The sequence below is a fragment of the Triturus cristatus genome, chromosome 6, assembly GCF_964204655.1.
Source record: "Triturus cristatus chromosome 6, aTriCri1.1, whole genome shotgun sequence".
NCBI classification, from domain to species: Eukaryota; Metazoa; Chordata; class Amphibia; order Caudata; family Salamandridae; genus Triturus; species Triturus cristatus.
In genome coordinates this window covers 120,916,322-120,942,913 of record NC_140589.1, presented here as the reverse complement: position 1 = coordinate 120,942,913, position 26,592 = coordinate 120,916,322, and the positions used below count along the sequence as shown (strand labels likewise).

At 49.9% G+C, this 26,592-nt stretch overlaps 1 protein-coding gene across 1 annotated transcript in view; it reads left to right on the top strand.

The window, feature by feature from the left end:
- Positions 1–26,592, top strand: part of LOC146816492 (uncharacterized) — a 401,972-nt gene that overhangs the window by 256,030 nt on the left and 119,350 nt on the right. Inside the window, exon 11 of the mRNA XM_085609516.1 lies at positions 15,888–16,793. Coding sequence (XP_085465642.1) covers positions 15,888–16,793 — 906 coding nt within the window. The remainder of the gene's footprint in view (positions 1–15,887; positions 16,794–26,592) is intronic.

Sequence of the window (26,592 nt, the reverse complement as noted above, 5' to 3'; positions counted from 1 at the left end):
TAGGAGCAGTTCTGATGTCATTGGAAATGTTTTTTCAGATCTTTTGAGTATAGACTGGGAAGGCTTGCCTTTGAGTCTTTCCTGCATTTTCTTGCTTTTTGTCTGGATGTCTAAGTTCTGAATGCAAAGTTGTTTTCTAGACCACAAATACTAGCTCTTGTTTCTGAGAGCTTTGTAGGTAATTCGGTTGGTTTTGAAGATGTTTGCAGGAACTAGAGAGGGGCCAGTGAAGTTCATTAGATTATTCAAATGATGAGCCACAGCATGTAGGATGTCTCTGAAAGGGGCCATTGTAGAGCCAGAGATGCCTTGAGAAGCTCATTGGCTGTATCCAGGTGGGAGAGTACACATGTTTATGTTAATCTGAAGTTGGTTTTGGGTAGGAAGAATGTAACTTTTCAGGCCGAGCCTGTGCAGCGATCTGCGAGGCATGCTGTATTCGGGTAGGGACTTGAAGCTCCGCCCACTCTCCGCCCATATTTTTAATTGGCTTATCTCATTGTGCTTTTAAATGTTGGCTTTTGATTTGTTGATAGGCTTATTAGTCCTCCTTAGTACCTCCCTGTCTTCTGTTACCTCCCATTAGGAATGACCCTTTTACATGTGTCCTTCCTAACTTGGGAATATTTATTAGCAGTTCTGAGAACTATTTATTTAAATAATGTACATAGCACTCACAGGACGCCAGCTTCAGTAATCGCATCTTCGTCCTAACAGACTTTTCATTTACATTTCTTGTTTTATTTGCAGCTCACCGCACTACTTTTATTTTTTTCTATTTATTTACTTTGAATTTATTTGCAGTGGCGGCCATATGGGTATGCGCAGCTTGCCACACTCTTTGCTGCTCCTGTGTTTTTAGTACTCAGCGCTGCACCTACTTAATGAGCGTCGCGCTATAACTTTTAAATACTCTGTTCCCCCTCAGTGCCCCGCTGCACAGACGCCCGCAAAAGGGCGAGGTCTTAATTAAAGAAATCTGCTTGTTTTGTTTACAGTTGCCTCATACCGCGCTTTCACCAAGGATACTCACAAACATTTTTGTAGGGCCAAAAAAGTATGGTCTGTGATGCGTCCAAGGGCTGCATTGACGCCAGCAGGGTGGGAGTCGGGGTAGAGGTGGATGAAAGGTGGGTGTAGGTGGAGTGAAGGATGTTCATGGCGTGGACTGAGTTGTGGAGTTATTTTCAAGGCTGCATTCCATATTGCTCTCTAAATTATGCCCATGGTCTCTGGTCACAGATTTGAAAACACTGTGCTATGCTGTATTGAGTTGCTGTCCTTCTACCAAATCCTTGTAAGCCTTCTCTGCTCACTATTGCTTCCTTTGGCGAGTCAAGGGTGCAGTCTCCTTAATCCTTTGGTCTCACCCCAGTAAACATTAGAAATGCTTAGAAACTGGTCCCGTTAAGGAAGCAAGTGCTATAAAATCCCTTTGTCAAAGAGCCCTCCACTTTGTTGAAACTTGCACTATAGGTTTTGCTGATAAAATGATCCTTATGGGTGAGTTGTTCTTCTAAATGTTGTTTGTAATGTCCATACATATACCTCCATTATTGCTTTTGATTATACCACTGTGTAGATTTAGATACTTGTGAAAAATCCTGTGAAGGTGTCCCTGCACTGTTTTCAGCTGATCCTGTTAAAATCTGCTATGCTTTGTTGAAATGTGAATTACAAATAACACTCATTTATGAAAGCTAGCCTTTTTTAGCACTTGTTTTAACTCTCAGTACTGAAGTAAAAGCTGAGAAATGCGTGCCAGAAGTTTGAGCAAATGCTGTTTAAATTACATAATGCTGCTGCCTTTAAGACCTGCATAGAAACAGGATAGTTGAATAGGTGGACACCAACAAGGGCTCATGTATGAATTGACATTTCACAGTTTGCATGCACCAGTGTTGCTGGAACAAATTTCAGAGTGGGAGGTGCTGCCATTAATGTTACATCACTGACGGCAGAGGGATTGTAAAAAAAATCATGTGTCATGCAAATTTATTCAGCTGATGAGTAGTAAGGTTGTAGTATGTACCTGGTGTTACATTTTGGAGCACACAACTGCAGACATGTTACTAAAGCATGGTGTGGTTGTGCACTGCCATTACAGACCACACATTTTCCATTGAAATTACCACTACATTTACACAGACATATAATTTTACTGATAAAACTATACAGCTATACAGTGCAAAAACAATAACGTGTGGAAATCTGCATCACGTAGTGTATTGGTTTGTTTTATTCATATTAAAATCTTTGTTTCTATCACACTTCAGAATTACAAAAATGTGCTTCATTTGTGCTTTCGTAATTCTAATATATTCTGAAATATATGTACAGTTCATTTACATTTAGTTGTGTGCTAGTAAACAATTACATTCTACAGCCTTTCCTTTCACACTTCAGTACACAGTAAGATTGTCACATAAATCCTCTCACTTTGCAGTCAGAGAAAGAAAAGTGAACACAAAGCTCTCTAAAAATAATAAACAGCAATTTGTTGGAAGGCAGAGTCTGACATTTGCATGTTTATTTTGAAGGGGCATAAGCACCTCTCACTCCACTAGTTTCAGTGCCTATGGCATGGGTGTGAAATTGAGAAAGAGGATTGTGTAAGTTATGCTATCGATTAAAACATTGTTAATCAGGGGCATGCAAGATTGCTGAACTGGTAGTGACAGAGATAGGCAGAATAAGTCAAGCAAAAAGATAGGAGACAGTGAATACAGATATTTAGAAAATGTACTTCTTCCTGAACTAGCATACAAGGGAGACCGCTAAACACACATGCACTCTCATGGAATGCCTCCTGTGCTTCATTTGTACACACATAAGTGCCTGGCCCAAGGTATTTCACAGGCGGCCTCTCCAGCTTGCACACCCTGATACTGCTGCCAAAATGCTGTGTATATTTAAGTTTTAACCAATCTGCTGAGGTGCACTTTTGAAAAATAAACAGACAGCACCACCATGTGGTTGATTGTCAGAAATAAGTGCCGGTGTTGACAAATAAGTGCCAGCAGCAAGCACCGGTAAACCCCAGCACAAATTAAGCGCAGAGAGCCACAAGATAAAAGAGTTCCCAGAAAGCAAGCACTTGTGGAAGAATACAAGGAGCCAGTGAGAGAGGTGGTAAACAGGCTATGCTCCACTGGAGGGACACAAACATGGTGGACATTCTAAACGAAAGCCATTAAATACAAAGCAAGAAAATGTGAGTTACAAAACACAGAGCCAACGGTAAGCAATGGGCGGAATGCATTTCTAGGTAGCCTTTCAGCATGGGCCCAGTAAATCTTTGCAACCAGACTGCTTCACTGTCTGGTAGACTTTGGCCTGAACAGAAGTAGGGAGAGAAAAGCTGATATTGAAGGGAGCTGAGGTAGAAAGGAAACCAGGGAGCTGGGAAGGAGGAAGGGCCTGACGTGAAAAAAGTAGAGTGTATTGTCCACTCATCTTGGGCCAAGGGAGATGGACTAGAGCTGAGTATAAAAGGTGGAAAGAAAGTCTGCAAGGAAGTAGAGAGCGAGAAGCTGGGAAGAACAGGGCAGAGTATAGCCGCTGCTGAGCTGGGGCTGAACAAGGTTTAGCGGACCCAGGTGAGAAGGAGGTGGTGGTGTAGCAGAGGTCACTACACATGATTCAGCTATATACGTTAACATAACAGGATTATTTGTAACACTACCTTTCATGACCGGGGTTATGTTGGCACTGATATCTGATATTTAATATTACAAAACTTGTAACTTTCAAATGTATTACAAGGAGCTTGTCACTAATAATACTAGACTTTTATTGTGACCCACCATAATGGTCGTCGTTAAATATATCGACCACCGGTAGAGCAAAGGCTGAATGGATCTCTCAGGATTCACACACAGCTCCTAGTAGTGAATTAATGAGTACTCTGAGCTACCACACCTGGCAACATTATACTCTCTTATCGTCATTGCTTGTGCTGCTCAAATTTAAATTTACCTTGAAAAAACAAAAGACGAGGTGTTTGGCAAAACAGGAACAGTTGGTTTAATGAAACACTTCTGCTCGGAGAACAGTTACAGAAGCGGTCCCGATGACTGTCTCAAAATACAACCAATCTCAGCGTGTCTTTATACATTTTTTTGGGTGTTATAAAGTACTTCTGACAAATCTTTTTTGGTAAACAAATGCGAGCCTTGTCTGAGGAGTCATAAATAAGGTCCCTGTTACCAAATGCCGGCGTGGCTCGACTTTGCGTGGACACAATGGAGATCAGTGGCTAACGTGTCCAGATGTCCGGCATGAGGGGTGCATGATTACTGCATGTACTGTGCATGCTGTGTCCTGATTGGCTATGACCACATATTTCTGACTGTGTTGATGGAGAGTTTATGTCGGGCGAGTTTGATAATAATGCTGCGATTTCGCTCGTATATGCGAGTGTATCATTATAAACATTGTAATTGATTTGATCAATATTAACATTCCCCCCTCTAGTTGAATTTTCAACTACATGATCTAAACTATACTTCATGACAGTCACATTATTGGGGACTTGTTGTAATTCAGCTTTGACTATTATTATTTTCCTGGTTACTTGCATTCTACCCAATTTGAGGACTGAGTTTTTAAATCAGGAAACCCCCAATTACAAGAAACGACACCAGAACAATAAAAATATGAAAATGGGCTTCAATGATGTGCACAATCCCTTCAGCCACCAGGGGAGCTAGGAAAACAAGTTCTTGTACCATTCCTGCTCAGGGGCATCTCCCTTCTCACGCATGTCTCCTTGTAAACAGTGCCTGGCTTGGATGGCAAGAGTTAAAGTCCTTTGTCTAGGTCATTGCCTGGTATAAACGTGCAGCAGGTCCCTCCGGTCTTGGCACACCCCTCCCTCCATTGCAGTCATTATGTCCAACCCATATTGATGTTGCATCACCATGAAGCAGATGGCTCTTTGTTCTTCCTTGATCACATTAAGGCAGAGCTTAGTGCTGTTCATCTTGAGTATCTCCCATCTGGCTATTTGTAACCAGAGGGCATTTATTTTTGTGTGAAATGTGCAGAACGGTGTGCATCCTCCTGCATTTACTTCTGTGTCAGAAAACAGCATGAATTCTTCCATAATGTCCTTGTAAGGAGCCTAGCCAAAATACTTAGCAGTTCTTTTTTTTATTTCTCGAGCCTGATGCAACCGAGTCGTCTCCTTCTTTAGCAGATGTCGGTGCAGCTCTAACAGATCTTCTCAGGGAATGACCCTGGTTGGGCTGTGTATGGTGACGAGGGAGCAAAGGCCACACCATGCGGGGATGAGCGCAGTGTAGGTAGAGTCGCCACCTTGCCAGTAGGTGTCCATCAGGGTGGAGGTCCCTTATTGCATGTCCAGAATGTCCAGTATTGTGCCACCGTTTTCATTTGTTCCCAGTGGAATGATTCCTTTACCTCTGAAACGCAAACAATACAGTGTACTCTTCTGTTAAATTAGGGGTTGCCCCTTCCCTTCTAATCACATATATCTATTCACCTCAGTAGCCCAGATTTCCAGAAATGGGGTACCTATGCTGTTGTTCAACCCTCCGCTACGAAACTCATTTCCCTTTGTATCGAAATGGATGGCCCTACACTGGAACTCTGTCTGCAGTCCATTTGTTATTAAAGAAGACCGCCCCAGATATGCTAAGGGCCACCCTGGTACCACAAATGGGAGCGGATGTGTTTGTGCATTGGTGTGCTGGCTTTGCTACCTCAAAGAATCACTTTTCTAGAAAGTCTCAGGGCCAAACCGTATCCTCCCTTATGGTGCCCCTCCTGTACATCCTATCTAGTTCACTCTGAATGTTGCTAGGCTCTGTGTAAAATGCTGTGAGATTGGTCTTGGAACCAGTCAGATTCACTAATACTCGATGAGGTTCCACTCTGCTGGGTTGTATCTTGGCCTTAATCCTACATCGGTGTAGTTGGAAAAGGCATTTTGCTTTTTTGGTGGCTACCTCTTGGGACAAGTAAAGCCTGTCTGCGCCTACTAGGTGTGGTATCAGTGAACAGATGTAACATGACCTGGCTGCTGTCTTGGAGCCCATGGTGGTCATGTGCTGATACTGTGTGTTGTGTAAGATGGCACTGTATAGTGCATTTGGATGCTAGTGTTGGGTTCAGTGTAATTATAAGTGATGTGGGAGAGGGTCCTATGCTAGTGCGGTGATCCATTTGACTAGGCAGTAATTTGGTGATGAATGGATGCAGAAACACCCCATAGTGAACAAAGGATTTATAGAAGTGCAACAATACATAACTCGTTGAAAATTGTAGATGTTTGGGATGAGTCCAGGGGAGATGTCTTGTAGTCCTCAGGTGATCGGGGGTTATTGACTTGAAAATCTGAAACAAAAAGTTCAAGATACAGTTTGTAGTTCTTAATTCACACAGTGTAGATCTTATTGGGGTGTTGATGTGGCAGCTGATTTGGTGGTGCACTTGGATGTTCCATTACCAACCTGTTAAATAAGAGCTATGTTCATTGGTTAATTTAGAAAACCGGCATTATTGCATGTGCTGTCATTTTCCTTCTGGGTTCCTGTGCCTTCCTTTTAAGGGTGTGCTCTCCTCACTCTATTCACGCAATTTAAGCGAGGCACCAGAATATGGCCCCAGTCGGATATCTATTTTTGGAAGTGCGTTATTGTTCATAGGATTTATTCATTTTTATGGGTTGTTCGTCCTCCCTCCTCCTACGTACCTAGCTGGGAGTTTAGACTGGTGCAAGATTTTTATTCACGGGGTAAATTTGTAAACATGGCATGGTATTAATTTTAGCTAGGTTTCCATGGGTGTCGCCAGCCCCTCTCTCCAATGTGTGCATTGGGGGTGCTATTGGTGCGGGTGTTGTCTTTTGCGCAGGGTGAGTGTTGAAATTTAATGTTGTTGGCAATTGCAACATGCCCTGAGGTCACGTGTATACCCCTCTAATCCTGTCATATGTTATGCAGTGGGACCCTCCCTAGTGGTGCCAGGTGTCTTGACTACGCCCTTTTTCTAGAACCTTCCTTTTTGGGCTAGTTTTGGGCTTCTTTTTTCTGTCTTTTGGGCTCTTACCCTAGATCCTTAGAGATCTGCTATTCTCATTTTATCAGAAAAAAATGGAGGTGGTCGGAAAGCTGACCATGGCCTCCGTGTGTTTCTGATAGTGCAGTGCCTTCAGAAGGTGTGTGTAAGTTCTGATGTATTGGTTGATCACTAGGCCTGATACGAGGGTGAGCACATTCTTTTGTTATAATCGCGCACGCAGCTGGTATGGACCATGTCTTTTCCTGGGTATTTGGACCTTCAGTTCTTAGCTGTGACAAGGAGCTTCTAACATAGCGCTCACATCTTCATAGGCAATCGTGCATGTAGGGGAAGTTCCACTTGGGATCTCCCTCTCCATGCAGGATGCAGTCTTCCACAACAAGCATGTCCTCAGGTTCGAAGGATCCCTCCTTTTGCCAAGGTTATCGTACTGGTCCTTGCCCTTGGTCCATCAGGCTAGCAGGTGGCAAAATGGCTGTGCAAAGATCTTGCCTTCCTCTCGGGCCATTATCTCCCTTGTGGTCAGTCTATCTGTCCCACGTGTTCTGGAGGAGCAGCGGACTTCTTCGTCGCTGCTCCCCTCGTGCGCACACAAAGGGGCCATCTTGCGTCTCCTACATCTTAGTTGAGTATGTGCCAGGCTACCTTGGTCTCTAATTTTCTGGTCAGCCCCTCTCCTGCCTTGACGATCTGATAAGGCTCGGATCCCAACCGAAAGCCTCTCCTCTAGTTGTGCCTCGGACTCTTCCCCGGACAGTGCTCTATACTGACCCCCGCTCTCATCAGGTGAGGGACGTGTTGCTCTGTGTTCTTCCTGTGCTTCCAGAGTGCGAGCTTTCTCGCTCTCCCTCGTCAGTTCGCGCCTTTCCTCTAAATCTAACCTAGATTGCCTCCTTTGTTTGGAGCTATGTGCTGTTCTTTTTGGTCGGAACTTGCCTTCAAACTCGATTGCTGTTGTTTCTTCAGCTACCTGAACAAACCCTGTAGCTTCCACCTCGTCATCGGATCCCTGAGGACTGGGATCCCTTTCTTCACCCCAACAGTTGTTTCTTTGTCCAGAACTACTATGAATATTCCTGTCACTTGGTGTGTTCATCTGACTCGTGGGAGTGTGCATTCTTGCGCCGCTGTGTTTGATGGGCTGCATGCGACAAATGGGGGGGGTTGAATTTCGGGGAGCTCTAGCACTGTACTGGGATCGGGCTGGGACTGCCCTGGCCTGCTGACCTGTTAGATTCTCATGTGTGAACCTAAGAGTTCATTGCTTGGTAGGTGGCCATCCGGCTCTCTAAACTGGTGGGTTGGTGTATCTTAATGTAGGGATAGTTGGCATCGGGGACAGCACCTCCATACCTGCATATGGCAGGGGAGGTGCGGACTCTTTGCCTATTGTCTTTGGGATAGGATTGTCGGCCTGGGCCTCCTCGAAGATGGTCCACAGCTCTAATAGTGCCCATCTCCTGTCCTTCATATTTGGTCTAAGAACTCTTTAAATGAATTGCAGGAAAGTAGGATCTGCTTCTTATGGTTACCCCTACTTTTTGCTTCATGTGATACTGTTTTTGACTAGTCTGACTGGGATCCTGCTAATCGGGACCCCAGTCTATCTGCTTTCTTCCTAAACTCTTATGTCATGTACTTGGGTACACTCCAAATTGGATACTGGGGTACCCTTGTCAGTCCCTAGTATATGGTACCCATGTAACTTGGACATAGGTACTCCAGAGGCCTCCCATGGGCTGAAGCATGCATTATGCCACCCATAAGATGCCATGAAAAATGGAACTACAGGCCTGCCATTGCATCCTGTGTAAGATGGTGCATGCACCTCTTACCTTAGATATAGGTGTACTATATCTAAGGGTCACTGCACTTAAAACCTATAAGTCACCCCTATAGCAGGCCTTAACAATCCTGAAGGCAGGTTGATTGGTTCTAAGTGAGGGGGGGCACTGCATGAGCAGGACACCCCTGCAGCCTACGGAGTCCATTCTCCCAGGCTGTCAGTGTATCAGCCATTTATGACATAGAGAGTGGCATTATGCGACCGCGTGATGACCAACTCTAAACTGGCTGAAAGTACCCCTATCATGTTTGGTGTCAAAAATTGTGGACTCATACCCCCATGCCAGTAACCAGTGTGGGAGGTATGATTCCAGCCCTCAGAAGCGAGCTTTGTTGGGTCCCTGGTGTTCCCGGTACCAGCCTTCTAGTTCCGGGCAGTACAAAATGGTTGCTGCCGACCAGTGACACATTTCTGCCCTTCTGCTGCTGAGCCAACCTCGAGCAGATGATGAGGGAACAATAGGCATCCTGTCACAGGGAGGTGTGACCACCTCCCAGACAGGATTTAGTGTATTGGGGCTGGGTGGGTGCGCTTGCCAGGGACTGAAAGTCTGAATGAGGGGCACATTTGGTGTCCCTGTGCATAGTGCAGTTCCAACCACTCCTGGAAGCTGTTGGCTCCTGGTCTGGCGTGAAACTGGACAAAAGACATGGGAATAACCTCTCCTCTGTCCTGACCCTCCCCTGGGAGGGTCCCCTGAATCTGTCTAACCCTCTCCCGTCGGTACAAAAGGGCTTACCTGGTTGTAGGACCTTAGACTCAACGTGGACAAGATTCTGAACCAGAAACCACTGTACATCGACCGTCAGGACATTCTGGACTTTGTTTGGGCCTGACTTTGTCTCCAACTCCGTCCAAAGCATAGTCTGTGCCCGTGCACCATACAGGCTCTGTGTAGGACCTGTGGAGCATCAAGGACAACCAAAAACATCTCCCTTGGAGTGAAGGAGTCGCTCCCCTGCAACCGCAGGCACCATATCTTGACTGACCGGTCTGCTGCTCTTGAGTTCCTATGGACTCCAAATGCTTCAGCAACACAGGAGGTGGTTTTCTACGTCCCTCAAGGTTTGAGCTGCCCTCTCACCGAGGGTGCAATACCCGTACCCCTGTGCACCGCGTTCATTTGCAAGTGCATATGCTTGTTGGCATTTCGCGAACAAGTGCACTGGGCTCCAAGTAGCCCCAACCTCTGGCAACATTTCCTATAAAGAACTCCGGCCTCCTCGCACCGAGTGCTCCTTGGACTGCATCTTTGTGAAACTGCTCGAGGTACCCTTGCGACTCCTGTGCCTGCGGCCTGTAGGTCCTCTTGATGGTCAACACTGCTTTGCTTGGGCTCCCCTGGTTGCTCCAGGCTTACCCTGATTTCCCCTGTGTTTGAGTCTCTGGACCTTGCTGGACCGGACAGTAATCTTTCTTGACCTTCTTTGTGGGTTGCCGCTGCCAAGGCTTGTTGGTGTTGCCACCGGACACCGACCCCTTAGCACTCGACTTCCTTCGTGGGACAGCTCGCATCCGACTCCTGGTCGTCCTCGATGTCTCCTGGTCCCTGTGGCTGCAGAGTCCAGAACCCCCTCAACGCACCTGTAACATCCAACATCGGTGGGCATTCGTCTACCGAGCCCCTGGACACCCCTGAGTGACCCAGACTCTGTCCCTTATGCTTTCAGGTACTCTTCGACAAGAATCCACCTTTAGATTCCATCAGACACTTTCTTCTTCCCAGCAGTGGCTTTTCTTCGAAGTACTCCATAGGGATCCACGGCGGTTTCTGACGCCACTTCAGACCTATGCACCCGGCTCCCCTGGGATAGGCTACTCTGGTACTAAGGTATCCACGGGTGGGGTGGCTCTCCAACCTCCTAACTTCCACGGGGTTTCTTTGAAGTCCATTGGGAAGGGTCCTTAAACTTCAACCGCGACTCTCCTATAGAGTTGTATGGAGCACGCGGTCGTGTTCCCACACTGCACCTGTCCTCCATGGAGTCCCTACTTATTCACCTTGGGGTCCCAGCGATTCTACAGCTCCTAGACACTCAATCAATCAATCGGAAACTTTGTAGAGCACACTACTCACCCTTGAGGTCTCAAGGCGCTAGGGGGAGGGGTGCTGCTACTGCTCGAATAGATGGGTCTTGAGTAGCCTCCTGAAGGTTCGTAGGTCCTGGGTCTGTTGTAGGAGAATGGGGAGGGTGTTCAAGGTCTTGGCGGTGAGGTGGGAGAACAATCTGCTGCCGGAGGTCGCTCTTTGGATGCGGGGGACGGTAGCGAGGGTGAGGTCGGTCGAGCGGACCTGGCGGTTCGGGGTGTAGAAGTTGAGTCGTCTGTTAAGGTATGCTGGTCCGGTGCCTTGGAGTGCCTTGTGTGCGTGGGTGAGGAGCTTGAAGGTGATCCTCTTGTTGACGGGGAGCCAGTGCAGGTCTCTCAGGTGGGGTGTGATGTGGCTGTGTCGAGGGATGTCGAGGTTCAGGCGGTCAGAGGCGTTCTGAATGCGTTGCAGCCGTTTCAGGAGTTTGGCCGGGGCTCCTGCACAGAGGGCATTTCCGTAGTCCAGCTTGCTGCTGACGAGGGCCTGGGTGACCGTTCTTCTTGTTTCGGTGGGGATCCACCTGTAGATCTTGCGGAGCATGCGGAGGGTGTTGAAGCAGGAGGACAGGATGGCGTTGACTTGCTTGGCCATGGAGAGCGTTGAGGATTAACCCCAGTTTGCGTGCGTGGTCGGTGCTGCTGCCAGGGCGGTCGGCCACCAGAAGTCGTCCCAGGCTGAGGGGGTGGAGCCGAGGATAAGGACCTCCGTCTTGTCAGAGTTCAGTTTCAGATGGCTGTTCTTCATTCATTCGTAATTCGGTAACCATGAGTTGTCTTGGTTACCCTAGTCTAAACCCAGTGGTCAGACGCTTTTCCCTGTTCTTGGGGAGAGGCTGGACCTAGGACCCCCAAGTACTGATGCAGTTTTTCGGAAACACAGTTAATTAACAGATGCTCTTTCATAATAAGATTTTAAAGCCCATCATAGTCTTGAACCCTGTTACCCTTTAACCAGTCATCTAGTGTTTTGACTGAGAAGTCAACAAAATCTACCCAGGTCTGACTCAAGGTTTTGCGAGTTTCCCTGAACCCAATCCTGTACTCTTCAGTGGTGAGTCCAAAGCCCTCAATCAGGGTATCCTTCATGAGGTCATACGACTCAGCCTCTGTCTCATCCAGTGTATGGAACCCATCTCTGCACTTTCCTGAAAACAACTCCCAGAGTAGAGCGCCCCAATACTTCTGGCTGGATTTCTTCATTTTCAAGCCCTCTCAAAGGCTATAAACCATTTGGTGATATCATGAGGGGGCATGGCTAGCTGTCTGTCATGGCGGTCGCAGCACAGTAGAGCTCCGGACCCTCCCGGGGGGAACCTACTTATCCTCCACTGTCCTACGGACTTTTATGGATGGGAAACGGACGGCTGGGAGGCCCTCAGCCCCCGGCCCGGCGAGGGACGTTTACTCGCCAGAATAGCGGCGCTCCGGTGAGAGCCCTCCCTGGGGCCTGTCATCTGCTGGATCCGAGCGGAGGCCGGGGCCTGGAGTAACGAGGGCGCCCGGGCGAGAGACGAGCGCCTGGGCGTGTTTCTGCCCGAGCCCCGCGCCTAGAGTGGGACTTGGGGATCCTCCTTTGTTTATTCGCGGGCGCCCCTACGAGGTCCGCGCCGGCCTACAACACCAAGCGCGGGGCCTGGACAGTGGCTGTGGGACGGAAGGCCTAGCGGAGGAACGGCCGGGGGCTCGGCGTTGAGCCAGGAGTGTTGTCGCCCAGGGGAGTGCCCGCTACGGGCTGTCGAGGTGAGTGGGGGCTCCGAGGGCGCCTCCGCGGTGCCCGGGCCCCAGATCTGTGGCCTGCTACAACCCAGGAGCTGTTCAGCCTGCAGAAAAGAGGCGGCCGTGGGCCTGCACAAGGCCGCACCTGAAGAGAGGCCGAGAGCTGTGGCCGGACATTGGCACTGCGACGTGGGCCTGGGGCAGCGGTGGGGGAGCCCGTTGGCCTGGCTCATACGACAAGTATTTCCCTGGGACGGCCGCACGGCAGAGGTGTGCTGAAGGCTTACGACAGAAAGACACTTAGCCCACGGACCGGACTGGGCCCCAGATGAGGTGCGACCGAGGGGGCACGGGGGAGCGCCGGAGGACCCTGTTAACGGTCAGTGCAGTGCCAGGTGTGGGGCCACGGTGCCGCGTGGGGCCCCTGCGGCCTGCCATTGAGCCTCGTGGGAGGCAAAGGTGACCCGGAGTGTACAACCCTGACCCCTTCTCCCCTGCCAATGGGCTGCCCGGACACAGAAGGTGGCTGGGGGGGGCCACGGAGCCCAGGGGGGAGACTGCGTGACGGATGCTGAGATGCCTCCTCCCAGCGAAACCTGCGGCGTGGGACTGGCTGACCGGGGACCCTGGGTGCCCCTACCGTCGTCTTTGGTCGGAGTTCGACGCGTGGCGCATTCTCCTACGGTAGACCGAGCGTCTTATACACGTACTGGGGCGATACACATAGGGAACAACATACGGAGGGCCCTGGGTGAGACACCACTGCCCGCGAACGCGGGATCTACCTGATCTGCCTGGATATACGCGGCGAGATACTACCTCCCTGGGCCCCCTGGCCCATCGGCGATACTCCCCCAGGGTGCGCTGAAACGTACTCAGGCTGCGCCATAACTCTACGAGGAACACTACCAGAGTCTCTGTGGACCCGATCATAGAGACGGCTCAGTGCGGAGATTGGCGGCAACGTTGCTTCATGGGCAGGCATCGGGCTAAGACGCTGGAGGGACCACAGGTCCCTGACCGCTCTTCCACTGTGACGGGCCACACTAATAGGCTCTCCCCGTCGGGGGCAACATCGACCGGACATACAGAAGAGCCACCGGATAAACTGGACCTCATTCTCAAGGAGATCCGAGATGCTAGAACAGCACTGAAACTACAAATGGGCACACTGGCCACAGGGCTCACGCGGCTGAAGGTTATACAGCAGATGTCGAGGAATGGTTGGAAGTAATGTGCATCGGTTCTAGCCAAATCAGCAACCCGGATATTTCCTCGCAGGATTCAGACGCACTCCTGAAAAGGACCCCTCGCCGAACTCAGAACCCCAACGGGAGTAGAGGAGGCGCCGGCCCATCATGGGAACAACAGCGACGAGATCAGGAGGGAGCGATTGCGGCTGCTGGGGCCTTCCGTGATGACTCGCACAAAATCTCCACTGATTCTGAGGACAGTGCTACTCACTCGGACTCCGAGCACAGTGCAATTCTCTTCCCCACGATCACACCGAGGACAGCTGATGATATGATAGACAACTGAATATAGGGTAAGAATCAACGAAGCTTGAGCCGGAGGAGGTGGGACTTGGACTTGCCCTTGCCGATGGCGTGAGCCCTGCGCCTGAGAGACTATCGTATCCTTTAACTAATAATGCTTTTTAGGTCTCGCCTTGCTATCGCGTAAGCTTGCATACAGGCCTACTTGTGACAAATGTAACAAGCATTTGCAATGCAACAGGGCTCGCATTTGCAAGAGTGTAAGCTGTTGGCATTGTAAATGACAATGCCTTTTATTTATGTTTTGGAAACCAACACGTAAATAAAAGGCATTGACATTTACAATGCCAATAGCTCAGACTCTCACAATTGCGAGACCTATTGCATTGCAAATGCTTGTTGTGTATGTTGATGAGTTCCAGGACTCTCTCTGGGGGTAGGTGGGGCTACAGCCTTCTATCCTATAGATACAACTGCTGCACTCTGATGCACCTGGGCTGTGCGTTAACTGCGGAGGGGCTTCGTGACACTCCCCAATAATTATGTCCCCATCACATCTGCACACACTTCCCTACCCCCGGGGGCGTGGTACTTTAGAGCCGCTGGGTTGCAGACTCCCTTTTTACGACCATGATTAGGTATTGGGGTGGCTACCTCCTTACTTGCGTACGCACCGTTGTTTGTTTCATATTATTGGTACTCCAATGTTGGGCCCAGCGCAGTTTAGGCGCTGTGCCAAGTTTTGTTCCGGTTATGGGAAAGGGGACTCCTGGTCAGGTCTGCTCTACAGAGTACATGGGAATAGGAGATCCACAGTATACTTCACAACATGGCAGGGAACGCTAACACAGCAGGGTCGTATACCTTCATCACATGGAATGTACGGGGACTAGGTGCAATCCAGAAAAGGCACCGTATTCATGCATTCCTCTTTCGACAAAAGACACAGGTGGCGTTCCTCCAGGAATCCCACCTAACCGAATCCGAAACACAAAAGATGCGGAAAAAATGGAGGGGACATATTTATTCTACCAATTACTCCGCCTTCGCTAGGGGAGCGACTATTTGGATACGCCACGGGGTACCCTTTCTTGAACTGGAGCGCAGGGTAGACGACCAGGGTCGCTACATCCTGGTGAAAGGCACCCTCGATGGCTCCCCGGTGGTCCTTGGCAGCATTTATGCCCCTAACTTCGACCAGGACCGTTTCTTGGGTATGGTGGGTGCAGTCTTAGCAGACTGGGACGGGATACCCTGGATACTAGGTGGGGATTGGAATGCGATACTGGACCCTGAACTGGACAGGTCACCCCCTCCCCCCCACCCCCCCACCCCCGAATGGCACAAACGCTAGCCAACTAGCAGAGCAATTCACGACATGGACCAGCGGGTGGACACTTTCTGACGTGTGGCGCAGCCTTCACCCAACCCACAAGGAATATTCCTTTTACTCCCCGGTACACAGTCTCCATACCAGAATTGACAGGTTCCTCTGTTCGAGATCCATTATTGCGAAGGCCTCCACATATCTAGCAAAGACCTTCTCTGATCACAGCCCTCTCGAGCTCACACTTCGTTGGGGCATGGTGCCAGCCCCAGTCCCCACATGGAGGTTGCATCCACACCTACTTGAAGACGCCCCATTCCGCACGACTCTGTCTAACACTATCACCAACTACTTGGCTGAAAACTAGAACACAGTCTCCTCCAATCTGACCGAGTGCGATGCATTGAAGGTGGAGGTGAGGGGGGCGACAATTGGACAGTTAGTGGGGGCTAGGCAGGAGACACACCAAAGGCTGAAGGACGTTGAACATAAGCTACAGACCCTGGAGAGGGAGGTAGTATCAGACCCTGCCAAACAGGGGGCACTGCAATCCGCACACATTGAGCATGCAGAATCGCTGGAGACACTGCGGACAATAGATTACAGGGCGTTTCTCCAACGAAAACACACCGAAGCAGACAGATCGGGTGCGTTACTTGCCCGCATAGTTGGAGACAGACCGGACCCACCCGTTATAACTAGAATCCGAACCCTAGTGGGACATATAGTCCACACACAAGAAGAAATCAACGTGGCCTTTTATGATCACCTTGAAGCACTCTATGCACCCCCTGTTCCAGTAGAAAGCTCCTCAATCACTGAGTTTTTTCAAGACCTCCCCTTCCCAATGCTATCTGCTGATGTGCAGAAAGAAATAGATGGCCCTATTACTCAACAAGAGATCCGCGCTGCGATCAAGGGTCTAAACCGTAACAAGACGCCTGGGATGGATGGGCTCCCTGTAGAATTTTACCAGACCTATTCTGAATCTTTAGTACCTGCACTGGAGGCTGTGTTTAAGACTGCTTTTGAGCTTGGCCGCTTGCCGGACTCCACCATGCAGGCATTGGTCCCATCCATACCTAAACCAGGGCGGGACGGGCTGGAGCTGTCTAATTACAGACCCCTCTCTATGCTACCTACAGAATATAAAATCCTCAGCAAGGCCCTGGCTAATCGCATACAACCCTATCTTACAACGCTCATCCACCGGGACCAGTGCGGCTTCCTACCAAACCGCAGCACCTCTTTGAACACCAGACGGCTACATTATGTAATGAAGGCCACCCTACAAGCTTATCAATACGCAGGGTGTATGGCGTTGGACCTTAAACAGGCATTCGACTCCCTTTCCTAGGACTTCATGTTCGCGACTCTAAGATGGTTTGAATTCCCGGACGCATACCTTAAATGGGTCCGATTATTGTACAAGTCCCCCACGGCCAGGGCTCGCATGGGTTGATACATTTCAAATAAATATAATATCTACAGAGGCACGAGGCAGGGATGCCCTCTATCCCCCCTGCTCTTTGTCCTTTGCACTGGAACCCTTGGCCCTGGCCCTATGGGTTTCCGAGGACCAGCTTGGCATTCCTATTGATGGAGTGTGCCACCTGTCCATCTATACAGACGACATACTCCTATACTTACGAGACCTGACCGCTGATAATGCCCCTCTCCCTAATATACTAGCCACCTTTGAGTGACTGTTGGGACTGGCCATAAACCCTGAGAAATCGACGAGCTATTTCTTCCAAGAGGCACCACATCTAACCCGCCTGCAGTTCGGCACCTATACCCTACCGGTCACTCCTACCACCTTTAAGTACCTCGGTATCCAGGTCTACAGAACACAGGAGGATCAAATTGAGGGCAATATACAGAGAGCAATAACGGGGCTCCGTGCTATTGTAGGGTTTTGGTCCTCTCTGCCTTTATCGGTAATGGGACGGATCGCTATCTCAAAAATGGTGATGCTGCTCGCCTATTATATTATTTTGTGAATCTACCCGTGATCCTCCCGCAATCCATTTTTAACACATTAAACACGATACTGGTGAGTCTTATCTGGGGCGTTGGCTGCAGACGAATAAGTCTTCGAAAGCTCCAGCTGGCTGCGCGCAGTGGCGGTCTAGGAGTCCCTGACTTCCGGGGCTACTACTACGCGAGCCAGCTCCAGTGGCTCTCATACTGGACCGCAGGGAGGAATTTGCAGGAGATTGGGTTTACGTTGCAGAGGCTAGATCGAGGGGAATTGCATAACTTGTTGCTACCGAAGGCTAGGATTCCCCCGGATTGTCCTCCCCTACTGAAGACCGCCCTATTGTGTTGGAGGAAGGCCCTATCTTATACATCTACGGTAATCCCGTATGCCGCAAACATCCCCATCCTCGGTATCCCTACACCGCAGGGTAGACTCACGAAGGCCAGACTGCGAGACTGGACAGACAATGGGGTGGAGGGAGTGGGGGCATTCTTTGGGGATGGCACCATGCTAGATCACGACTCTTTCATACAGGCCACGGGGCACCCCCACGCTACTGTAACGCATTACATCAGAACCGCTTTGGCCCCGCAGAGGAATGAACCCCCACAACACGATCTGGTACACCTATTATACTATATGGGACCCGGGGGCATTTAGTACGTTGGCTATACACTGGAGTCAGGGCACATGCAGCAATTCCACTTACCTCCCTTAGGGCGTGCTGGGTGGAGGACTCTGGAGTTGAGATTACGGATAAAGCATGGAAGAGCATGCTGGAACACCCCCAAAAAGTATTGCGTAATGCGAAACTCAAATTTATTCAGACAATGATCCTTCATAGGTCATACCTCACCCCGAAAAAGATACATCGCATGTTCCCAGACTCCCCTCACTGCTGCCCCCGTTGTAGGGGAGACGAGGCGGACTTTATTCATATGCTGTGGTCGTGCCCCTGCATACGGGGCTACTGGGGGAGAGCCCGCAATTCATTGACGAGGGTAACGCAGCTCTCGGTTCCGGACGAGGTCCTAAACTGCCTGGTGGGCCTTCGTCGGCGCTCAGGGGTGCAGAAGGTGCGGTTAAGGTTCTTGGACCTAGCACTCATTTTAGTAATCAGAGTACTTACTATGAGGTGGAAGTCCCCCAGATGCCCGGCGGTCGCTATTTGGCAAACTGACATGATTCAGTGGGGACAGGCGGAGGGTGCAGCTCTTCGCAGAGAAGAAGAGAGAGGGCTAAGGAAGCATCCTATCTCACTGGAGTGGGAGGCTATGATAATTGAACTGGAAGCACTTGATCTATCCCCTACATAAGTTAACCTGACCCAGCAATACGCAACAACGCCTCCTGGCCTCTTAGAATCGGGGCCTGAGACCCGAGAAATTATGATCCTGCTCTGAAAATTACACCCCCCTAGGAGAATGATGTGCATAGACCAATTACGTTAACCGTGCTAGTTGAAGCAAGAATGACCAGGAGTGGGGTAGGGAGGTATGGAAGGGGGGGGGCAACGAGTTTGAATAAGCTTTATCAGTTGAATGTTAACATATGCAAATTGTAATGACACTCACGAGGGAACATTTTCCATTGTTTTGCTTGGTAGCATTATTGTCACAGAATGTGACCCTTAGCTTCCTTTTGTTTTTTATTGTTTTCTAGAACAATGGAAACAGAATATTTGTGGGGGCATATATATTGTAATTGATGTCCTAAGGGCAAAGGAAAAAAAAACAGACTGTATAGACTGCATATTGCCTATGTTATGTATTTGACACATTGCGGTCATCAATAAAGTGTTAAAAAAAAAAACATTTGGTGATATCATCACCCTCTACATATTCGCGGACAACCCTTTGAGGATCTTAAGGTCAAAAGCTTCATCTTTCTCTCGATTTACAATGTTGCTGCCACCAGACATAGCTCTTAGGCCCATCTCCGCTCTTTCCTTTTCTATGGCCATGTTTGGCCTCTAGAGCTATTCTCTTTGCTATTTTTTAAAGATCAGCATCTTCACTGTCTACTTCTGGAGTACTAAATAGTACTCCCAGTGGCGTTGCTATCAGTAAGGTTGCTGATGGAATCTCATCGCCTCTTTCCTACACAACCGTTCTCACAATGTTAAACTAGGTTCCTTTCTATCATCTCCCCTTTCCCTTCCCTGTGGTGTCCCACAGGGCTCCTCGCTAAGTCCGACCCTTTTTAACATCTATGTGTCGGACCTAGCGAGGGTGATTAAGGAACATGGCATCAGCCTTACTACCTACGCTGATGATACTCAGTTAGTCCTTTCAATACACCAGGACGGAGACAGGGTGGCTGCCAATTTCCAACAGGGAATGTTGGCCATCAGTTCCTGGATGGCAGCCAACTGTCTCAAACTGAATTCCAACAAGACCTAGATCATGACCTTCGGTAAACTAGAGCCCTGTTGGTCCCCACAGTGGTGGCCTAATGATCTGGGCCCTCTTCCTACACCTGTCACTAAAGTGAGAAATCTTGGAGTCATCTTTGATGATCGGCTTCTTTTTAATCATCATGTCAATAATGTTGTCTCAGCCTCTTTCTTCACCCTCAGGAAAATTAAAAAGCTTCTACCCTACATCCCAATCTCGGCTGCAAAGACCCTAATCACTTCCCTGGTATTTTCAAAAACCGACTATTGCAACTCTTTACTCCTCAACGCCCAGGAAAAGGTGCTCAAAAAACTTCAGTTGGTACAGAACGCGGCAGCCAGGCTTCTGCTTAACATCCGCAAACATAATTCTATCTCCCACTCCATCCGCAAACTTCACTGGCTCCCTGTGAGGTGCTGTATTAAGTTCAAGGCCCTCTGCATAGCTTACAAGGCCATTAACAACTCTGGCCCTCTGTTCCTAAAACACGCTTTTAGACCTTTAGAAACATCCAGAACACTTCGTTCTGCATCAGCCCACCTCCTCAATGTTCCACGCACTAAAAAGGTCACTTGGGGCGACAGAAGCTTCACAGTTGCTACTGCCAAACTGTGGAACTCACTTCCCCTCAGAATCAAGATATGCCCTACACTGCTCAGCTTTAGGAAACAGCTTAAAACGTGGATGTTCGCATAATTGCTGCACTACTTGTTCAGTTTGATCATTAAAGCGCCGAGACACCCTTTGGGTATTTGCGCGCTGTAAAAATCGCAAAAATAAATAAATAAAATAAATAAATCCTCATCCTTTTCTTCAACATCCCCTTCCCCTGTCCCATTAGGGGCTGCTTTCCCTGCCATGGTTCTATCTTTTTCTGCAAGCAACTCTTGTAGATGGATTTTAGTGGGTTTAGGCCCCATGGCAAGGTTCCATGCTTGGCAGAGGGCCTTAAGTTGGGCCAATAAATTCTAAGTAGACTACTAAAAGGCATAACTAACTAAAATACTTTCAACTTCTAAACAGTTTGAACTAGGGGACCTAACACAAGGCTCTATCAGTTAAATTAAATAATTGAGAAAAAAGAAATCGCCAAATATTTTTTGCTAAAAACAGTTGTGGATTTCTTAGTGGAAACACTTCTTTTTTTTTTCACAAATTCAAGTGTTTATTTCAAATAAAACAAAAAAATGCTGTACGGTAACTATTGCATAGCACCCCGTTGCATTTTTGCCAAATGTGCTCCTCTCAAGTAAGCTCTTTTGGTAAATTATCACTGACACAACAAGAAACTCTACATTTGGCAAGTGAGAGATTCTGGGTCTGAGGAAGGAGAGCATCCACCACCCCGGTGGTTTGTAGGCCACACACCCAATTTATGGTTTAAATCTGTTTATTGATCGCAGACAAACATTGAAAACAACACCCTCCACTCCAGAGGCACAATACCAATGAGGCAACCAGGTTGCCTGGCTTGCCGTTACTTAAGGGCAATAAACATGGAGCGAGCGTAGGTAATTAAAGGAAAGGCAAAATACATAACGAAATGATACAAACCCCAACAGTACCTCCCCCCTCTCCCCTCCCTTTCCCTCGTCCACTTCAACCGGCTGGGGAGGACAGCGTCTAAGGGTCAACGCCGCCCCTTGCGGTGATTCTGGGGAGTAGTATTTGGTATCTGTGTGTCTGCCAAACGCAGCAGCCGAAGGTAGCGGGGGCAGGTTAACTCACGAAACTCAGACACCAATAGAGTGAGAAAGGACTGCCATAACTCTGGGAACTCGGACCCTCTACCAGCTAAAGTAAGAGTAAGTTTCTCCATGCCTAACACCATCCATAGTCTCTGGAGCCATCCAGAGTGTGTAGGGAGCTGGGCAGAGCGCCAGTGTATCAGTATGTTTTGTGTCGCTGCGCCTAAGGCAATGGCAATCAGCCTGCCCCTCCGGGATTTGAGTGGGTATGTCAGAGGGTTGGGCAAGCCCAGAAGAATATACGTGGGGAATCGCGGAAGCTGTGTCTCAAAGTGTAAGTCAATTTCGTTCAGAACTTGGGACCAATAGGGCTGTATACAGGTACGACTCCAGAGAACATGTTACAGGGTGCCCACCCCTCCGCACCCCCTCCAACACAGCGCACTCCGGCGAGAGTCAAAGCGATGCAAGCGCTCTGGCGTATAATACCAGTAAGTGGCAATTTTGGTCAGAGTCTCTGTGAGCCCCATGTGGTATGCAGAGTGCCGTGCTCTATGATAGATGCCTTCCCACTCCTTATGGCTTAGGGATCTGCCCAGGTCCTTTTCCCAACGAGCCCGACCTGCGTTGTATGTGTGCGTGGCAGTATCCAGGAGCATTTTGTAGAGGTCAGAGATTATTTTCTTATCAGACGTGCGCGTCACCAGCCATTTTTCATAAGGGGTCAGGAGACGCTGCGCCTGGGGTCTGACATGCGGGTGGAGTGCCCAGTGTCTGACCTGCAGATAAAGCAAGCGCTCTGATTCCGGAAGGCCATAGTGTTCCTTGAGCTGCGGAAATGTAATTATGCCGTCGAAGTCAAAAAGATGACCCAGGGATCTGCAAGAGGAGGAGCGCCAGGCGCGAAAGGCCTGGGCATCTGCGCCCGGATGAAACTCTGGATTATCAAATATGGGGGTAAGAGGTGACGGGAAGGAAGTCAGTTGGTGGGCAATGTTAGTGCGATCCCAGGACTCCAGTATCGTGCTTGTGATATAGGAAGCATAAAGATTGGGAGGTCTATGCTGTTTACGAAGGAAGGGAATGCCTTGCAGCGGCCTGGCTGCCACCGCTTGGTCCTGGAACAGCCAGTGCTTCTCCGATTCCAGTTGGTGCCATTCCACTAAGTACCTAAGCTGTGCAGCATGGAAATAAAGGTGAAGGTCGGGCACCCCTACCTCACCCCTCTCCGGTGGGAGCGCCGCTACCGCATGTCGGAAACGGGGTTTGCGGCCGTGCCAGATAAAGCGCGCTAGGTCCGCCTGAGTCTGTTGGATCCAACCTGGCGAAGGTCGAAGGGGAAGGGTCTGAAAGAGGTATAAGATCTGCGGAAGGACCGTCATCTTGATGTCTGCGATTCTGCCCAGCCAGGAGATCGTATAAGTTTTCCAGCTGTTCAATTCTTTACGTATGTGGGAGCGGAGATTAGAATAATTAATGTCCGCAGTGGCTTGAAGCGTTGGGGCTAGGTGGATTCCTAGATAGGGGACCGAGGTAGATGCCCAACTCAGAGTGTGCTCTTCCTGGATGTGGGCCAGAGTGTGCGGGGAGAGTGAGATGTTAAGCGCAACGGATTTTTCGAGATTGATTTTGAACCCCGACCCCTGCGCAAAGCCATACAGCTCGATAAAGAGGGCGCGCAGAGCCGGTATGGGATCGGATAGGGAGAGCAGGATATCATCCGCGTAGAGAATAATGGTGTGAATGTCTCCTCCAAATTTAATCCCTGTGATGAGGGGATGCCGCCGGACCCGAAGAGCTAAAGGTTCCATATGGAGTGCGAATAGGAGGGGCGATAGGGGGCACCCCTGCCTAGTGCCCCTCCCTATAGGGAATCGGGAGGAGGTATAGCCATTAACTCGAACTGTCGCCATGGGAGAGCGATAGCAGTTTAAGATCCTAGTACGTAGTTTCTCCCCAAACCCAGCGCTTACCAGTACCATCTCTAGATACGGCCACTGCACTCTGTCGAAGGCCTTCTCCGCATCAATGGCCAGGAGCATATATTCCCCTTGTGTACGGGATGCCTTCTCAATCAGATGTAAAATGCGCTTAGTATTATCACTTGTTTGCCTCTGTGGAATAAAGCCCGCCTGGTCAGGTGGCACCAGGTAGGCCATATGTGTCGCTAATCGAGCCGCTATGATGCTAGTGTATAATTTAATGTCTATGTTCAACAAAGAAATAGGCCTATACGCACTGCAAGCTGTCCTATCTTTCCCTGGCTTTGGAATAACCACTATCGCGGCCTCTAGCATTTCTCCCGGGATAGCTCCAACTTGGTCAAAGGTGTTGAACAAACTCGTCAGAATTGGGGCCACTTGGCTGCAAAATGTCTTATAAAAGCAGCGGTGTAGCCGTCTGGGCCCGGCGATTTACCCGGCTTGAGGCGGGAGATGGCCGAGATAACTTCCTCTGTCTGAATAGCCCTATCCAAGTGATCCGCTTACATAGGGGTTAAGGAGGGCATATGGGCCGCAGCTATGTACTCAGCGCTGACCTGGGTTACCAGGGGGTCCCTGGTATAGAGGTCGGCATAGAAGTCTCGGAATGCTTCCGCTATAGCTACTTCGTCAGTTATAGACCCCCCCCCCCCAGGGGTCCGGAGCATGCGTGCCCCCCGCTCCTGCCTTGTCTCCCGCAGTTTGTTTGCGAGAAGGCGGCAGCACCTATCTCCTCCCGTGTAGTATGCGTGTCGGAGCCTGATGGCCGCAAACTCAGCCCTGTCCCGGTCCAAGGCTGCAAGCTGCTTTTGTTCTATGCAGAGCTGTCACCAGGCCCGGGTGGCGCCGGTTCTCTGATGCATCTGTTCAAGCTCGGCGACGCGCTGGGAAAGTTCCACCCGCTTACGGCTTCGCTCACGATTGTGGGCAGAGGAAATAGCTATATATTCCCCCCCGCAGAACTGCTTTCAACGCCAACCACTGCGTCGCTAGTGTCATGTCTGTATTAGCATTGAGGGTGAGGAAGTTCGTGAGGGCTTTCTGGAGCTGTTCGATGACAGAGGGTTGATGTAGTAGTCTATCGCGCAGGTGCCAGTGCCGAAGGGGCTGCAAGGTAGGTGGGAGCTGGAAGGTGGCCAGAACCGGGGAGTGGTCCGAGAAGGAGGCCGTTAAGATATCGGTGCTCAAAGCGTGGGCTTGAAGTGATGGGGAGCTGAGGAAATAATCTAAGCGTGCATATGTTTTGTGCGCCCCCGAATAAAAGGTGTAACCTCGACTGGTCGGGTGAAAGTGGCGCCACAGGTCCGACAACCCCAGATCCTGAAGGCGGGCCCGCCCGACAGCCGTAAGAACCCCGCCTGACTGGTTCTCTGCCAGGAACGATCCAGCGTGTTGTCGAAGACAATGTTGAGATCGCCGCCCAGCAGTAGCCGGAGGTCCGAGGCTGCAGCGGCCTTGTCAAGAGCATTGAGGAGGAAAGCTATCTGCCCTTCATTGGGCGTGTAAATAGAACCAACACTAAAGGTCACCCCTCCCAGTAGAAACTGATGAGTGAGTAGTCTACCCTTGATCTCAGCCCCTTTGTGTAAGACCCTACCGGTGAAGGATCGGGAGACCAGTATGGCCACTCCGGCCGTCTTGGATTTGGCAGAAGAAAACATCTGTGTAGGGAAGGTCCGGGATCGCAATCTGTGGTGATCCTTGGCCAAGAGATGGGTCTCCTGTAGGAGGCATATGTCTGCTTCGTGTTTTCCAGATAGCTAAGGACTGTTCTTCGTTTGATGGGATTATTCAGCCCCCGCACATTTAACGTAAGGACTTTAAGGGAGGTGCGTGGCATCTATAGTCTGGGAATAAAATGGAGTGCGCTGTACGCTGGTGGTTATATGGAGCAAATGTGAGCGGCGACCCGGGCGATCAGAGCCAGTGTGCGGCGGCTGTGAAAAAGACACTGACAAAAACCAACAAAAAAGTCAAGATCTGGAAAAATTGTTCGTCTCCTCGGCAACACCGGGAGAACGTCGAGGTGGGGGCCATAGTGTGACCAAAGAAGGGGGGGTCCCAGTTCCCCCCGCCGTCCCCCGGGTACTCTTGGACCAGTCGCGTTGGGCCACAGGCAGCTGCCGCTCACTCGGTGCCGGGGGTCGCCCCGGCAAGTGCGTCCGTCGCGGAGGCCAATGCCTCCCTCTGGCTCCTTGCTATGTCTGTTTTGTTGGGCCTCCAGACCCGCCTGCGCCCTCCCTGCCCTTGCCAACCTGATGTGGAGGGCTCGGGCCCCGAGCCCGCACTCTGACAGTCCTCTTCCCCACTTGGCAATTACAAGTCCAGCAATCTGCAGGATTCGGAGAGGGAGCGTAACTGGTGGAGCTTGCCATTGAGTCGAAAGATGAGGCGAAACGGGTGACCCCACGAATATGGAATGCCCCGCTGCCGTAGATGTTCAGTCACAGGGCGGAATTGTCGACGGCGTTGCAGGGTGATCAGGGCCAAGTCTTGGTAAAGCACCAGAGAGTGTCCCTGGTAAGAGACAGGGCCAAGTCTTGGTAAAGCACCGGAGTGTGTCCCTGGTAAGAGACATGGTGTAGGGCCCTTGCCTTCGTGAGGATCGCTTCTTTAGTTTTAAAGTCCTGAACACATACAAGTATGTCCGCTGGAAGGCCGCCCGGGGCTCGGGGTGGGCCGACCCTGTGCGCCCTATCCAAGACGATCTCAGCGTCCTCCGGGGCCGCCAAGATATGGCGGAATAGGCCCTTGGTGAATGCAAAGAGATCTTTGGTGTCTTCCGCCACCTTCACTCCTCGTATCCGGATGTTATGCCTGCGAGACCTATTTTCCAAGTCCTCAAGGTGGGTCTGGATATCCAGGTGCTGGTCCCGCAAGCGGAAAACCTCCTGCTGGAGCGTATGCATGTCGGACACTGTAGCGTCATTCTTTTCTTCCAACGCCGCTACTCGTTCCCCCACTTCCTCAGCATCCCTGCGGATCTCTTTTATCTCGGCGGTGAGATCTGACTTTACCGTCT